We start from the raw sequence: 18,054 nt of genomic DNA, 5'->3' as shown, positions 1-18,054 counted from the left end.
ACCTGTAAGGAAAGGACGTGCATACGGCACACCTGTAAGGAAAGGACATACATACGGCACACCTGTAAGGAAAGGACATACATACGGCACACCTGTAAGGAAAGGACGTGCATACAGCACACCTGTAAGGAAAGGACATTCATACGGCATACCTGTAAGGATATGCGTCTAAATACCACTAATACAGATGTCTGTAGTGCTTCAAGCCTTAAGGACACCTTGACATATTTCAGAAACCACACTGTGACCACTACAACTTTTAAAGGCAGGTAACAGGTTTATACCTAAAGAAAACGGTTCTGAGGTGTTTTCTCCAGATCTCATTGCTACAAATGCTAGAAGAAAGACTTCAGATGCTAATTCCCAGTCTGTTTCTTCCAAAGGAAAATAACTCAGAACACATGTCTTCAAAGTCAAATACCGAGGCAATGAGCATGCTTATGACTTTAATTAATTATCTGGAAAGGCAGTGGTATGAGATTGGCTTGAAATTGCATTCTAAAAACACAGAATTTAACAAGCATCCTGTGTAACGAGAGCATGCAACGGTCAGCATCAATTCTATCCTGCATGCCAACAGGAAGCTTTTTTTTAAAAATTACTTTCATTATATGCCCTGCCCTCAGCCACCTTTCTCAAGAAATCTCGTACCTCATCGCCTTCCTGGGGTCTCATCAAGGACACCCGGTCATACTGCTTCTTGATCAAAGCCCAGAGCGCATCCAGACGACCCTAAAGAGATATTAGACTTGTAAACTTGGGTAGCTTCATTTTACTAATTAATTAAACAAGTAAATGAATATAAAAACTTAAAGGTTCTTGTGTTAAGAAAATACACAGTTTCTAGAGCATAAAAACGGATGTCTGCTATTTTATGGGCCTTAGTCTTCCTCGGGGAACAGGAGAAACTGTAAGAGCTAAGTCCCCGTTAGGTTTAGTATAGCACACGAGATGCAGGCACATACCTTAATCGGTGTGTACCACTTTGTCTGGGGTGCCTGGTATGTGGGTTTGGGCCGAGGTGGTCTTGATGGGATGGGTATCTCTTCTTCAGGGATCATCACCACAGCATTTTTTGCTTTCTCTAGTCTTGCACCTTCTTCAGTAGATCCTTTATCTCCCCAGCGGACCTTTAAAATGAAGGAGGCACTGCTGTCAATCAAAGTGTCCCAGAGGAACAAGCTTTAATGTGGCTCACAGTCTTCTGATTCACCAATCTGGTGTAAGAAGATAAATTGGTATACTAAATTCAGTTCCTTTCCTTCTGAGTTTTAATGGATTCGTTACCACTCATTATTATTTTCCTGTATGTATGGATATATATGTGCATGTTCAAGTGTATACATATGTGTGTGTCTGCCAGAGGTCAACCTCAAGTGCGCTCCATCCTGTCTCTTACTGGGCTCTGGGCTAGCCCATTAGACTGGGCTGACTAGACAGGACCTTCCTGCTTGCTTCCTCATCTTTTTTATTATAATAATATGACCCTAATGCAAGATAACTCTTCAGAAATATAACATCAGTTAAACTTGGTGCAATGGCCTTTCCACCACTTCAAATAAGGGGACAATTTGTGGTTTACATAGAAAATGCAAGACTATGTGGTTCAATTTCCACCACAAGGGATGTATGGTGGTGATGATAGCATTTATTCAGTGCTCATTCAGTGTCTATTCAATCCATGAAAATGCAAAGAAATAGATATGTTATGTTTCAGGACAGTTTCCCTTCCGGATGATGGAACTGTGGCATCAGTTAAGTCATATGCTCAAAGCCACCACAGGTGTTTACTTGCAAGGGTAAGGATTTGGATGGAAGCAATAAGAGATGAGTAAGTTTTATATGATTTTTGAATTGTATGAATTTATATTACATAAAAATAATTGATCTTTTTAAAAATTATAATTTTATAATATTTAACTGATTTACAAAGTATATATTTCCAGTTACAACATTTTACTTGCCAACGTAGCTTTCTGTCTTTGATCTTTTGCTCATCTGAATACAGTAAGCAAATTTTTAATTGAGAGACATGAATTAGAAAATTCTGTGTGGCGGGGGTAAAACACAGATCATTATGGAATATCACAAATTTTAGGTAATTTCACTCTCTGGGAAGTCTTGCTATTGACCATGTGGATTTGGGTTATTGCTTTTTTTTGACTTTTCAGTCAACAGAAAAGAAGAGGCAAATAGGAGACCAACAATATTTGACTAAGAAGTGGTCTGTGGAGGAGTTTATACAAGCAGGGGCAGTGGGAGAATCCCAGGACATTACTAAAGAGGACAGAGATAACAGGTAGAGTGTATGAAGAAAAATACAGACAAATACCAGACATTCTACTGTGCACTATTAGGTCGTCTTTGGGAGAGAAGTCCAAAGCTACTAACCTGAATTGCTCAGTAAGACGTTCCTCTTCATAGGAGGAACTATGCACAGCTTTTTTGATAAAGCCATTTAGATATTTTCACCTTTACCACCTCTTGTTTACTAGAATTTTAGACTAGTTTTCGATTTCCAATGAATCCTGTTGAGTTATTAAAATACATTTGTATCTCTCAATGTGACCAATGACAAGAATCTTCATTATGAGGTTGTTACATTTGTTTACAACATACTAAACCTTTAGAACTAGATAGTAGAGCTTTCTTGTAGAGCTTTCTAAAAAAAATGAAAGCAAAACCAAAAGAAACTTTTCTCTTTTTTTTTTTTTTCAAAATCAGTCCTTGCCTAGATAAGCAAACACTGGGAATAAAATCTTTGGTCATAATTAATTGAATTTAAAACTCTAAAACCAATATGCATTTCATGCAGCTGTAACTTCACAACTTTACGGAATAAAACAAGACAAACTAAGAGACAGATTGTTTAGTGAATACAACTCAGAGAAACAATCCAGAGTAGAGCAGTAAATAGATAAAATTTAGAGCCATTTAGAAAAAGTGGATTTAACACAAATAGCTCCTTAGCCTTCATAGTTGAAACCATAGACAGCGTAATAATTAGAATCATGTATCACTGGGACCATAAAAAAAGTAAAAGCTGGTTGTACTGGATTTTTCATCCAACATGGCATGCCCAGGGTCTGATGACTAGACACATGGCCCTCAGTAATGGAGGCCTAAAAAGATTTAACAAGTTTGCTGTCTTTGTTTCACCAAAGAGCTTCTGAGTTCTCATCAACCATCACCAAACACAAACCACATTTAATCTCAAGGTCTAAAAACTAGAAGGCACATTGTAGAAGTTTCTTCCAACTCCACAAAGGAATTAGTGTGTGTGTGTGTGTGTGTGTGTGTGTGTGTGTGCATAAATCTTAATGTAGCCTGAAAGGAAGAAAGAAGAAGAAAAATGTCCTGCTAGAGACGGTCTCCGCAGAGTCACTGTCCCTAGCCTCACTTAATTATGAGGGAAACGCATGGGCACAAGTTTCAGAGCTGACTTCTTCCATGCATCCATCGTCCAGAGTAAGATTCATAATCTCCTGAATGCATTTACATACCTAGAGTCTATATCATTAAGGGGTAGTTCCAGAATTTTAAAAAGTCAGCTTCACGAAAAGCTGGCAGAAGCACCCATCTGAAGTTACTAGGAATTGTAGAAAGTAGATCTGTTGGGCTAACAGACATCAAAAAGGTCAGCTCTAGCTTTCCGCAAACTGCAACCCAGAAGGTTTAAATGAGCATTAAAAGGGTGAGATCTGTAGCTTCAGCAACAACAACAACAACAAAGATCAGATCTGACTTACAGAACCTGAGCTCAGAAGCTTTGTTCAGAAGGTCTCAGACCTTCTCGGATGAATGTACTTTCTCCAGCTTATGCGCTCAGCAGGCTTGAATCGGTGTGCTGATAAAAGCATTATGGATTTGATTTTCCTACTCTAATTTTAAATTTGCATTGGATACATTTTAATAATACTTAATTCTCAACTCAGTTTATTGTGTGTATTTATATACTGAATTTCTTCATTGTAAATATTTGTGGGGGTTGCCATTTTTCAGTTCATTTTCATCCATCTTATCAGTGCATCAATAGAACAGTGCAGTAACGTGGTCAACATGTACAAGATTAATGGATATGATCTCAGTGAAAGTTGGCTCGATCTTTTTCAAAAGTTTTCCAAAACTGAAAAGAAAGGGCAGGTGATGCAACTTCACATGCTGGAATTCAAAGACTCTTGAACTTTGAATTACAGGTTACTGGGAAGCGTGCGTGTGCTTTCTTGAGCATAAAGAAATCACTGCAGTTTGGCTATGGAAAGCCCCCTAAGGACACATGTATTAACGTCTTGGTCATCAGTAAAGCTCTGTCGGAAGGTGACAGTACCTATAGGAGGTGTGCTCAGGAGGAAGTTTGTGCCTGAAGGGGGTGATAGCCAGACATTTTTTCTCTTGTTTTGCTTCTTACCTGCCCATGGTAAGCCTGGACACAGGGCTAGAACCAAGAAGGCTTATGAACCCTAGGTTAAAACTCCAAGCCAAAATAAAATTCCTTCTTTGTAAGTTCGTTTATCTGAAGTGTTTGTAACACAAACCTACTAATACAAAAATCACAATCCTTTTGCTCAGGATACATCCACTGGTTCATGTTACTCTTTTTTATACCCAAAAGATGCCCTACCATGCATCAGGGGCACATGCTCCACTGTGTTCATAACAGTCTTGTTTGTGAGAGCCATAAGCTGGAAACAACCCAGATGTCCCAAGTTAGAAGAATGAATACAGAAGCCATTATTAATCAATATATTATGTAGACTGATTAGTTGTTGGTTGTTCTATAACAGTCCTTTGATAAAAGAGATTATTAATAGAGATCTATATTTCTTTAAATAGTGTCTTTATAACTCTCTGAGTTTGGAAGGAGCGACTGTTGGCGCTTCTGCCCTGATTTTACAAAAACTCTGAAAAATTGGCTTTAAAAACACAAGAGGGGGAACTGTACCCCCCCCCCAGAAGGAGTTTCCTGAAATACTCTCCATCATGCCTTGTTCACTTTTAATTCTCTAAAACTGAAAGCTCATGGCAAATCTGCTGCTGACTGCCTCTGGTGTGGGGCAGTGGGCTATGAGAAAGCCAGAAAGCTTGGTAGAAATCTTCGAAGCCCCGGAAACCTCGGCCTGAAAAGGGTCACAGGACAGAAGGTTGCTTCAGATTTCCCACGACGATGGCCCTCTTAGCCTCCGCTTCCCACAAAGAGACCCGTGACCCTTATCACGTAGGATAGCACCTCCATGCAAATAAGGCATCCTCAAACACCCAAGCCAAACCAATAGGGGCTACCTGTTCTTTCCCCGAAACTGTATATATATAATTCCAGAGCTCAAATTAAACTACTACTGCTGTGCGGTGCAAGGTCTCCTGCTGTCGGAGTGTTTTCGTGATCCCTCGCCAGTCGCCAGCTGCGCACTTCAAAGGACAACACTCTCCTCTCTCCTCAGCGGGAAGAGTGAGCTGAACTGAAGGGGCTGAAACACTTTTCTTCCGTGGGCTCTCACGAGCGACTCCTGGAAGAAGAGAACTAAAAGAGCTGACAACACTTTCTCGCTTTTGGAGACTGGGACAGAGGTCCCACTCCAGTTTTCGGGCGACCAGAGGCCGCTGTGGAGCGAGCCCCGCCCCGTCGGCTGCTGAAGGCCCTGGGCCGGCTCGGCTGGCTCCTTCCACGCCCCGAACCCCAGAGTCTGCTCGCCCACCCCTGCTGGCCCGGCTTGGAGCTGACGCCAGCCACCGCCGACCCGGTATCCTGCAGCGGTTCCATCAGCCCACGATCCCTAGGCGCAAGCACTGCACGACACTCTGGCATCACTGAGACCAATAAAAACTATGCCACAGCTATGGGGAAGGACCCTCTTACCTTAAAGGGAATGGCCCAGATCCAGTTCTCATATGGGGCCGAGGATTGATATGCCTGTTTACTACCACAGAAGACACAGCTAAATGGTTGCCAAAAAGATTAATGAAATAAATAGATTCCCCCACAAAGCCAGGCCCAACCATAAATAAGATGAATAACAATTGACATCCAGGGAAGAGAAATCTCCCTGAGAATTCCCTTCTTTATCCTTTCCAGGTAACAATGAATCACCCATGTTGTCTGCTATTAGAAGTTCTAATCCTGATGCTGGCCACCAGACTTATACTATTCAGACCTTTGATGGGCCACTGACAAGAATATCAAACAGCTAGAGATTGACATCACTAATCTGAAGAAATCCCTCATTTCGCTGTCTGAAGTGATCTCCAAAGATTGCAAAGACTTTATTGAACTTGATTTACTCTTTTACAATAGAAAAGACTGTGTACAACCATTAAAGAAGAATGTCACTTTTACATAGACAAGACAGGGATGGTTAAAGAGAGCATGAAAAAGATCAGAGAAGGCCCTGAGAAGAGAGGGGGGGGGCAGAGGACAGTACCAACTTAGATAAGATCAAGTGAATCATAAGCAGAGTCATAGTGACCTGTCCCCTACCTTCCCCCAGCCAATACCCTGTTCTGAGAGGTATCTGTACTCCACCTGAACACCTACACTCCAGTGTCATCCCCTTCCCCACATCCTGCCTTTTTGTGTTTATAACCCCTGTGTGAATACGTAAAAATTACAATTTGATAAAAAAAAAGAATGGAAACAGAAAATGTGGTTCATTTACACAATAGAATACTACTCAGCTACTAAGAATGAGGACATCCTGAGTTTTGCAGGCAAATGGATGGAAGTAGAAAATATCATCTTGAGTGCAGTAACTCAGACCCAAAAGGACACGCATGGTATGTACTCATTAATAAGTGGATATACTTAAGATACAGTTCACAGAACTCAAAAAGGTCAACAAGCCATAAGGCTCAAGTGTGGATGCCTCAGTCACACTTGGGAGGGAGAAGAAAGCTGTCACGAGAGGAGAGGGAGGGATGGATCTGGGTGGGAAAGGGGACAGGGAGGGGAAGAGGGGAACATGATCAGGTATTGGGTGGGGGAAAAGGACTGAAGCCCTGAGGGCCAGCAGAAAGAATGGAAACAGGCAACCTCAGGAGGTAGGAGGTTGGGGGACCGTCCAGAATGTACCAGAGACCTGGGGGGTGAGAGACTCTCAGGACTCAAAGGGAGTGATCATAGATGAAATGTCCTACACTGGGGAGAAGAAACTTGTAGAGCCCACCTCCAGCAGAAAGGGCATCAAGTGAGAGGTGGGGTGGCCATCTCACAGTCAAAACTCTGACCATAATTGTTCCTGTCTGAAAGAACTGCAGGGACAAAAAATGGAGAAGAGCCTGAGGAAAAGGAGATGCAGTGACAGGACCAAAGTGGGATCCAGTTCAAGGGGAGGTCCCAAGGCCTAACACCATTATTAAGGCTACGGAGTGCTCACAAGAAGGGACCTATCATGAGTGCCCTCCAAAAAACCCAACTAACAGCTGAAAGAGTCAGATGCAGATATTTACACCCAACCAATGGATAGAAGCTGCTGACTCCTGTGGTTAAATTAGGGAAAAGCTGAAAGAAGATGAGGAGGAGGGTGACTCTGTAGAAAGACCAGCAGTCACAATTAACCTGGAGTCTCAATTAACCCGAGATCTTTCAGACACTGGACCACCATCCAGGCAGCATACACCTAATGATATGATATGAGGCCCTCAACACATATACAGCAGAGGACTCCTGGGTCTGGGTTCAGTCAGAGAGTATGCGCCTAACCCTCAAGAGACTGGAGGCCCCAGGGAGTACAGAGGTCTGGTGGGATGGGAAGTAGGGGGCGTGGGGACATCCTTGTGAAGACAGGGGTGGGGGGGAGGTATGGGATGGGGAACAATCAGAGGGTGGACAGCGAAGGGAATAAAATTTGGAGTGTAAAAAAATGATTAAATAAAATTAAACAAACAATAGTAAATAAAGGTGTAAGGAGAGGAATAAAAATATAAGAATCCACTTGGGAGGCAGTGGCGGGCGGATTTCTGAGTTTGAGGCCAGCCTGGTCTACAGAGTGAGTTCCAGGACAGCCAGGGCTATACAGAGAAACCCTGTCTCGAAAAACCAAAACAAAAGAATATATATATAAGAATCTCCATCTTTGGACTACTGAACTAACAAAAAATAGTTCAACATAATAAATGACATGAAGTAGAAGTATTAACTGGGATAGTTGGTAATTGGTAAGTCAAAGTTGTTGAAATTTTTAAATGTGCCTCTTCTGTATTTGTGATAAAGTCATATCCATGGTGTTGAATATTTCAAAAATGAATTCCCTCAAATAGTAGGTCTTTTCAAATGTTAGGTCTTTTCAAAGAAGAGCATTGTTACAACTGTACATGACTGACATTTTTATAGCTGATGTTCCATGGGGTATTTTTTTCCAAAGCAGTGAGGAAACCCATAACTATTTTTATCCTTAGCATTCATAAATCTTATCAATGCAGTCCTTTGATTGATGGATCCTGCTGTTCTTCCCCAGCTCTGGACACGGCTAGAATGTTTCCACAGAGAAGAAGTGTGCACAGAGAAGACCCAGTGCTGACTAAAGAGGGATGAAATTATAAAAAGCATGGTGTCTGTGGCTCGAGAATCATACATACATATATATATACTTTAGATCAATGCTTTCTGTTGCTTTAAGAGACCAACCTCCATCCTTTTAATTCCTCCAACTCCTCGACCGCCATAGTAGGAAGCATCCACAGTTGGCCATTTCTTGTTGGGCAAAGGCTCTTCCTCCTCCTCCTATGGAGATACAGTTTTTAAAAGTGGATCTAATTAATTTCTTAAAATGTTGCTTAGTCAGAGGTGGGTTACATTGATATGTTTTAAATTATTCCATTGTTGTGGGAAATGCAAAAATTATACGTGGGATACATGGTGTGTTTATAATCTCACACATCAATTTCAAGTGGTGTTCTACAAGGTATGAGTAGTCTTTCCCTTCATCAGATTCTCCCTACATCATCTCTTTGCTAACAGAAGTTGCCTTTTGAACTATGAGTATTGTGTGTTTAAAGCAAATATGCTCATCCATTCAAACTTAAAAGGATTACTCAACTTGGGGTCATATTTCAATTACCTCATGTTTCTACATATCTGTAAGTTTGAAGTATAAAACTTATAATGGAAAGACAAACATTAAAGGAGCCCTGAAAAAACACAAAACCAAAACATTCCTTCCTTTATGCTGCTAGTATGATGCCAGCTAACAGAGTAATACAATAGCATTTGTCACTCTGAAGAAAGTAAAGGCACCTTTCAACTGCCAGATTGAATATCTTAACAATTTTAGAGAAGTGTCATAAGGACTAGTAATATTTGATTATAAAAACATATTAAATCTTCATGTACTTTCAATCCTGTAACAAATCTGTCTATGTCTATCAATGAAGGGCTCATTCCTCTAGTACATTAAAGAAATCATAAAATAAAAAGTTGCATCTGGTTTTCACAGATTAAAAAGGAGATATTTAGCTGTCACAGAAATAGAAGTGGTCTAATTTTGGAATGCTATTTATATACAAAAATAAATCAACTCCGTATCACTTTACCAGGCACTCGCTTACCTCTTTTGGAGCAGAAGGTGGTGGGGGAGGATCCTTGATAACCTGTCACAGAATAGAACAAGATAAAATGTAAAAGCTTCTATTGCATAAGAAAAAGTAAAAGTGTACAAAACAATGGCTATTGTGGCAACTCCAGAGAGAGGGTTAAGATTTATGACAAAATATAGTCAAATGAAGCTGACATGAGGTTATGAAGTATATATATATATATATATATATATATATATATCCCCTTTATTAATAAGGGAGTACTTTTATCTTTACCAATCTGCATATCCAACATATCCAAAGGAAACACTACTGTCAGCCATTTCACTCAGTAAGATCAAAGCCAACCCAAATTTCTTCCCAATGTTTTGTTCTAGTGTTTACTCTTTCCAGGAGCAGACTACAAATGGCTGAAAAACCTATGATCCCTTTCTTCTTTCTAGTACCTTCTCCAAATCCTTCCCAGGTCCAGCAGATTCTTGGAAATAATTCTCTATTCTCTCTCTGCCATGAACTTCTGTCTTCTCAAAGCAGATAATAATTTCTATGATATTCACACACACCTCTAACTTCTTCCGCAAGATTTATCAGAGTTTTTGATCTTATCTACCTTCAAAGAAAATCCCCTTGCAAGTGTCAATACAAGTTTCACATGTGCTTTTCCCTCTGCATTCCCATGATTTATCAGAGTGGGATTGGTACAAAATATTCATTTAAAGTTTTAAGGCAGAAAGGAAAGGGGGAAGTCAAAAGGAGAGGAAGGTGAAAGGGGTGGAAAGAGGAAAGAAAATGAGGGGGAAAGGGAGGGAAGGAGGGAAGGAAGCAGGAGCAAGGGAGGAAATAGAAGGAAGAAGGGAGGAACTACAGAAAGAGGAAAGATGAAGAAATAAGAAAGGATTCTTTTTTATTCCATTCTCACTGTCAGAACTCAAAATCAAGGACTTAGAATTCCTTGAACTTTAAAGATGTTAAAGACACTTTTCAATTCATGCAAAGTACACACAACCAAAATTTTAATATTCTAAAAATTCCCTACCTAGTCCTTGTTCCAATTATGTTTGGACAGCTGCAATAGAGAAATACACTGCTTCATAAAGCATCATTTGACTGGCAAGAAACTCATCATTTGAAAGTTTTTTCCCTACACAGAGCCAAAACTTCTCTTTCTAACAGTTTCCACACTTCAGTCCTGGTCTTGGAGTCTGGAAAATGTGTGCACACATGTGCACATACACAAACACAAAACACACACACACATAAACACACTTTTTGAAACATACTTTTTCTTCCTGATAGAGAGAAATTCCTGGTTGTAGATGCTAGAATACTTACTGCATTTCTATTGAGTTTATACTTGGGAGCTAAAGACATAACCCATTTTTTAGTAAAATGGTTATGTGTTCCCTGGGTTATTCAGTTCATTTTCTCTAATATATATTCATTAGTCAATATCATAACTACAGTTCCTTAAACTAAAATAACATTTTTAAATTTGGCTCAGCGATTATACTCAATGGTGATTTTGGACAAAGTAGTTGGGGCCTCTTGCTTCCTCATCTCTTCTCAGCATCTTAATTGATGGGTTTCAAAACAAAAAAAAGGAAAAAAAAGAACACACAAGATTGGTAGGGGAAAGTGGTAAGAGAGAGAAGAGAAACTGGAGGGGAGGGGTCAAGGGTGGTAGATTTCATCAAAACATATTGTAAGCATGTATGACAGTCTCAAAAATTAAAAAGCCATAGAAGGAAAATATTAATACTGATAGTCATGCTCTTGGTAGTCTGTCATTAGAATACATTTTCACCAGTGGTTACATGCAATTCTTGTGGTAATAATTAAACAACTAGCTTCTTTCAGTCCCTTTAGAGAGTCTTCATTCTAACTTGTGTAACTAAGCCAATATTCTTCTAACAGAAGCTTAATCAATCATTCTCCCAGTTCCAATGCACACAGTTCAAATGAAAAAAGTATTATATTTTATTAAAAGGCTTTGAAATCTTCATCTCTCTTGGTTTTTACATGTCCTCTGGAGTTCTCACACCAGATAAAGATCAAAATATACCCTTTTCTTCCACTAAGACTGAATATATCTAAGATCACTTTCATTTCATAGTGAAGATTTCAAATGTACTCTTACAGCATGTACCTCTAGCACAGACAAATATAAAATAAGTAGAACCTCCAGCTTGATCACATTGTCCTGAAGATCACTACCCAATCTCATCACTAACTATTCCTTTTTATTTTCTAGATGCTTACTAATAGAGGGGAAAAATAAGTTTCAAATTAAGATCTTTCTATGAGGCTGCAGAAATTGGCTCAGGAGTTAAGAGCAATTACTGCTCTTGCAGAAACCCAGACTCATTTGCCAGAACTCACATGGTGGCTCACCACCACCTAGAACTCATTCCAGGGGAACCAACACCCTCTTTTAATCTCTGTAAACTCCTTTATGCATGTGGCACACATGCATATACTTGAGCACACACACACAAAATAATTTTATATTTTAAAAACATCTATGTAGTCACTTCTATCAAACTTACCCAGGACAAGAGGTACTTCTGTGTGCTTCTGTTTTACTAAAGCTATTACTTTTCGCTATCCATATTATGGAAATACCAAGTCTCTCTAGAATCCATCTCTATGAGACAGCTGTTCTCTTCTCAGAGTTCTAAGGTCTCAGTGTGATGATAGGTCATCAGTCTCCTCAATGCTCTGCCTCAACATTCTCTCTGGATGTACCTTACTCCAACCAGACTGATAATCCCCCTACTCCCTTTGAATATGTGGACCATTAGTGTTTCAGGTCAAGATCAAGTTACAAGTGAAATATTGATGATAATAATATGAAATTATATAGAAAGAGCTCCATCATGGTAAAATAATACCAATTTCAAGGAAATAGTCATCATTTTTTCCTCTGTTAACCAATGAAGCTAGAGAATTAGTGAATTTAATAGGAGTAAGGGATACAAAAGATCATCCCAAATTTTCAACATCTTGGAATAAATTGGATTAAAATTAGGTTCTCTCCAATATAAAAAGGCTTATAAGAAAACAAAAATACATGTATCACAATATTTCTGATAGGTCTCTTGCTTCTATGACTTTCTATAATTATAGATGTATATACATGCACTTTGTATTCATCTCATTCTAGAAAAGATTCTTTCAGAGGTTATTTCTTCAACCAATATGAAAATATTGATGTTTATGACCCATTTTAAATTTAGAGAGATTTTGAAGTCTGAAAGTACATATGAGAAAATGAAGCCCTATGTTCTACTTCAGTCAAGTCTCGGTCTACTGAGTAAAGAATCATAACTTTCATTACAACAAATGGTAGAAAGCTTCAGAACAGGACCCCAAACCCCCATATCTGAGGTTGGACCATGTTCTTCTTATTAACAGTGTCTGCCCCTCACTTGTGTGACATTCTGTCCCCTTTCATGTTCATGAGCCTTTAAGATTACCCTGCTGGTGCCCATTTTAAGCATAGGAATAATGAAAGCTCTAATTCCAACAATCTCCCCCACAAGTATATACAAAGAGAAAAGACAGAATTAAAATTCAAGTCCATCACTTAAAACAATCTACCTGTAAACACTGAGTTTAGTTCCACTACATAAGATACTTTCAAAGTAAAGGTTGGAATACCAAGCAAAAGTCTGTGGTAGACCAGTTGTTTTCCAAGCAGTGTTATTGGGAAATCATACACACTAGAAAATTAGAAAACTACAAGAAATGTGTGCTAGAGATGAGGTTTATACCATTTCGGGGAAGCATTGCACGCCTGCCATTAGACCCAGCATCACGTAGAAGTTTCAGGAGAGGAAATAAACTAGTTCTCTTATTACATTTGAGAATATTCCTCTCCACAAGACCACGTGGCCTCCTAAGCAACAAAACGGAAAGAGAAAGAAAATAATGTGTCTCCAACTGTCCCTAAAGCCAAAAATTGATGAGTCTACATGGAAGCAGTAACCCTGCATGCCAGTAAAATTAGTTTGTGGGGTGAAAAAAAAAACTTAGTGTGGTCCAAAAGCATTAAAAATAACAGTCATGAGAAACTCGTTCTTATATTAAATAGTGCAAGAGCACATCCACTCCAGAGAAGAATGTATTCATGTGTGCCATATTTCATGAGAATGTGCAGGTTTTAAAAGGCATAATATTGCCTAGTTGCCAGGATTTTTTTCCACTTAGCATCCTTCAGCTCTGTATTGAAAATTCTGGAAAACACTTCCACCACTTTATGAACCATATGGAGAGCTTGAGTCTCCTCCAATTTTTTTCCGTTTGTTATTACCATCATCGGGGTGGTGGGGGATTACATCTCATTTACTTAGCTGCTAGGATGAAGATTTCAGTTTGGAGGAGAGCCGATTGCTTAAAAATTAAAAAAAAAAAAGTTAGCTGCTTCAGGCAACAGTCCTTTTGATCGGCTCATTAACACTTTTCAAATGTTCGAGTGATGTGGGCATTCTTTGCGCGGGGAAATGTCAGCACGGGAGCCTGCAGCCAGCTTGATGCAATCATATGTTCTGATACTCAGAAAAAAAATAGTGAAAGAACTGTCAACATTGAACTGCTTTGAATTTTTAAAAAAAGATACAGTATAATGGCTGTAGATGAGTAGTATTTCAGAAGTAATTCTTGCAGTAACTACAAGAAAGCCATATAAGTGCTGTAATCCTGCAGACAATGTGGAAGACCTGTAGTACACACATACACACATACACACACACACGTGTGTGTGTGTGCATATGCACATGTATATGTATATGACAAAACATATAAATCATTTTCTCTTTTCTCCTTGACAACACTATGGCTCAAGGACAGTGCTTTTTTTCTAGAGCACTTAAGCCCTAGGTTCCATTAGATGTATACTTGGAAAATCGTTTTCTGAATCCCTCAGATGAACACTGAAAATAGTCCAGTTATCTTGTCCTTCTTTTCTCTCTCAGCAAATTCACTAGTCTTCAGAGAATCTTACCTTAAACCAAAAAACTAGAAGTCAGAAATCTACACAGTAAATACAATCTACAAAGGTCACAATGGGACATGGGAAGAACAGTATAAATGTATATCCTGCCAGGAGTTACGAAAGGTGCTGTTGTCATAGACCAGGAAGAATTTGATACAGTTTCCAAAATGATGCTGTTGAAAAATATCACCATGGAAGCAATACATCCTAGCATCTATCACACTGTATTTCAACGAGGCAACTGAACATAAATCATTTTAATTAATGGTGCGAGGAAGGCATATTAAAATTTAAATTACTTCTGTTTTATTGCTCATTCCTCCCAAAATCGGGCCTCTCTGAAAGTAACTCAATAAAGGTACCAAGAGCCTTCCTCAACAATAAAAAGCAAGTGCAATATAGAAGCATTATTACTTGTAAAGGGAACAGCACAGCTGTTGCTGGCTAAGAAAATTATTCTACAGAGCTCTGGTTGGAAACATCACCATGAAGTTTAACTTGTAACTAAATTGTTCTTTAAAAAGGAAACCTTTAAGTTGTTTTCTAATTTAAGTTTCACAAAATCTTTCTGTAGCATCCTAAGTGCCCTAAAGACACAATGAATGTAACAGTGTTTCTTTGATGATGGAGAACTTTGGCTAAGGACACTAGACCAACATCGACTGCATTGTTTCCAGCATAATCAACTGTATTTGCAGCTGTGTACCATGCTCATTGACAGTAATCCAGAAAGCCTCTGTTTGTCACCTCATTAGCCTTACATCTGTAATTCTGGGGAGTGTTTGGCTATCCCAAATGATCCTACTATCTGGCTGTCGTTTCTGCTGTCCTGTTTAGTCAAACCTGCCAGAAACACAACATATCCTCTAAGCTAAACAGTAATGAAAACATCTACATTTTCTGATAGCTTATTTCCCTGTTGGAGCAGTTCACAAACACTACACAACCTACAGATGACTAATGGTAGTCCTGTTCACCCAACTTCTTGTAAGAGCTCTCTTCTTAAAAGGTCGATAGATAGTTTCCTGGGCTAAATTTTCTCCTGTTTCTGATTCTGTATGAGAGCCAGGCATGCAGAGGATACAACCTCTGGCATTTTCAAACACAATCACCATTCCCTTTCATTCTTAAAAAGCACTCCTTGAAAAAAATGACAAAATAGAAAAATATAAACAGTCACAGTAAAAACCTCTAGAGTGGCCAGTCTATAACAGGCACCTCGGCCTTTTGTTTCTGATGCTCTACTTTAATAGCCTGTTGAATCTACAGAATCTTTCTCATACTAACAAAGAAAAACTTGAATGCATGGGATTTGGAGTACTTGCATAATATTGAAATTATATTATAGTTATAAACATATTCCATTTGTCAAATCTATTAAAAGTCTGTTACAGAAACAAGCATGCTTCTTTATTAACTCATCAAATTAGACCAAGTAACAGACATAGCACCTATCATAGCTTTGTGGTAGGTGTCTTAGTCAGGGTTTATATTCCTGCACAAAACAACATAACCAAGAAGCAAGTTGGAGAGGAAAGGGTTTATTCAGCTTACACTTCCACATTGCTGTTCATCACCAAAGGAAGTCAGGAATTCACCCAGGGCAGGAACTTGGAGGCAGGGGCTGATCCAGAGACCATGGAGGAGTGCTGGTTACTGACTTGCTTCCCCTGGCTTGCTCAGCTTGCTTTCTTATAGAACCAAGGACAACCAGCCCAGGGATAGATGGCACCAACTATAATGGGCTGGGCCCTCCCTACTTGATCACTAATTGAGAAAATCCCTTACAGCTGGATCTCATGGAGGCATCTCCTCAAGGGAGGCTCCTTTTTCTGTGATAACTCCAGCTTGTGTCAAGTTGACACACAAAACCAGCCAGTACAGTTGGGATGTGTGTAAAATACATTTTAAAATTACCTGAACTACAAATGTGTTATAGAAACTGTGTTTCCCACTGGCACTGAACAGTCTTCAGAAATCATAGGACTTTCAGGGACCATAAGCAATAAATGAAGGAAAATGATAGATTTCCATTACAAGTAGATACAAAGACCTTTTTCTATACAAATTCATAATCCCTCTGTTAGAAAATCCCCTGTGGGTTGCATGCAGTGGCAACTCCATAAGAGCTAAACTGATTCTACATCAGATTTTATTACAATGAAGAATTCCGATTTGACAGAAGTACTAAACATGTGTTTTCTTTTGTGTATTCAGTTATAAGAGACACGTTTTCAGTGAAAAGGAAAGAACCAGGCGTGCCAGTTAACAACTACAAATCCCTTGCAGCACAATATGTTTCCACAGCCAACAGGACTTATTTTATAACGAGCAACAGAGTGCTCTATTTTAAAGTTGGTGTAGGTAGATACAGACACTATATCTCTCAGTGTCTGTGATGACATAGTTCAAGAAGATGCCCCAGAAGAAGTATTTACTGAGCACTTATTTGTTATTTGGTTATGTTTATACCACTGGGAATATTTACAATAAATAACAATCACAGTGCTTGTTTTCATATACTTGCTGAGCTATTCTAAAAGATAAATTTTAAATAAATAATTATACTGACTGCTTGCTTATTTATACAATTACTTACATATCGTCAATGAGATGTACTATTTCACCCTATGCATTTTGACTAGAATCAGTATAAAATAGTTTAGAAGTAAACCTGATTCTTGTTTGTTCCTTGTATCCTGGAATGAAGTTGATACAGCTAACGGGCACATGCTAGCTTCACAGATACCATATTTATCTAGATGTCCTATGCCTGCTATTTTCTGCAGGGCAAGACACCAATCCTTAGCATTTAGAAGAGGCACAGCACCACAGCTAACTTTGAAAAAAGCCATGCTAGGGACTTCTTACAAGTAGCATCATCCTGAAGAACCTGTCCGTAGATCCCTGCTTTCTATGATGCTAGTAATACATATGCCTAGCACATTCTGAAGAATAATCTAATACTGTTTCATCTCACTCTGAGACAGGAAATCAGTCCTATTCAGTACATAAAGCATTATACATGCTATCTGACTTTTACCCATAACAAAGCAAAACTGAGTTATTCTATTTTTATTACATTTATTTATTTATTTATTTATTTATTACCATAATGGAAATATGGAAGTCAGAAAACAACTTTGGGGAGCCAGTTATGTTTTTCCACATGTTGGGTTCCAGCTATTGAACTCAGATCATCTGGCTTGTTGGCAAGTGCCTTTACCCCTGAGCCATATCTCTTACTTTTCAAAAGCAATAGCGCTAACCAGTCATTTCCAACTTGGGAATATCAGAATCAGTCTAAAGATAGAATTTTTCTTATTGTTGCACCAAAAAGTCATAAAAAACATGTAGTTTAAAACACTAAAGATCTGTGTCCATTCACTTCTGGAAGTCAGGAGTTTGAATTAAGCGTAATGGAGTTAAAGGTGAGGTGTTGGCTAGCGGCTTCCTTTTGCAGGCTGAGGGGAGACTGTCCCTTGCCTCTCCCAGCTTCTGCTCACATCAGTGTTCCTTGTCTTGAGGTCTGGGCC

The 18,054-nt window shown here is 39.1% G+C and overlaps 1 protein-coding gene across 2 annotated transcripts in view; it reads right to left on the bottom strand.

Moving 5' to 3' along the window:
* Positions 1–18,054, bottom strand: part of Antxr2 (ANTXR cell adhesion molecule 2) — a 132,910-nt gene that overhangs the window by 55,084 nt on the left and 59,772 nt on the right. For both annotated transcript variants that reach the window (XM_028773658.1, XM_028773659.1), the window contains 4 exons: positions 9,538–9,579; positions 8,618–8,713; positions 966–1,130; positions 652–732 (listed from right to left, as the gene is read on the bottom strand). In XM_028773658.1, coding sequence (XP_028629491.1) covers positions 652–732; positions 966–1,130; positions 8,618–8,713; positions 9,538–9,579 — 384 coding nt within the window. The remainder of the gene's footprint in view (positions 1–651; positions 733–965; positions 1,131–8,617; positions 8,714–9,537; positions 9,580–18,054) is intronic.

Source organism: Grammomys surdaster, unplaced genomic scaffold (genome assembly GCF_004785775.1).
Source record: "Grammomys surdaster isolate TR1022 unplaced genomic scaffold, NIH_TR_1.0 233, whole genome shotgun sequence".
In the NCBI taxonomy this organism is placed as follows: domain Eukaryota; kingdom Metazoa; phylum Chordata; class Mammalia; order Rodentia; family Muridae; genus Grammomys; species Grammomys surdaster.
This window is presented reverse-complemented; position numbering and strand designations above follow the sequence as displayed.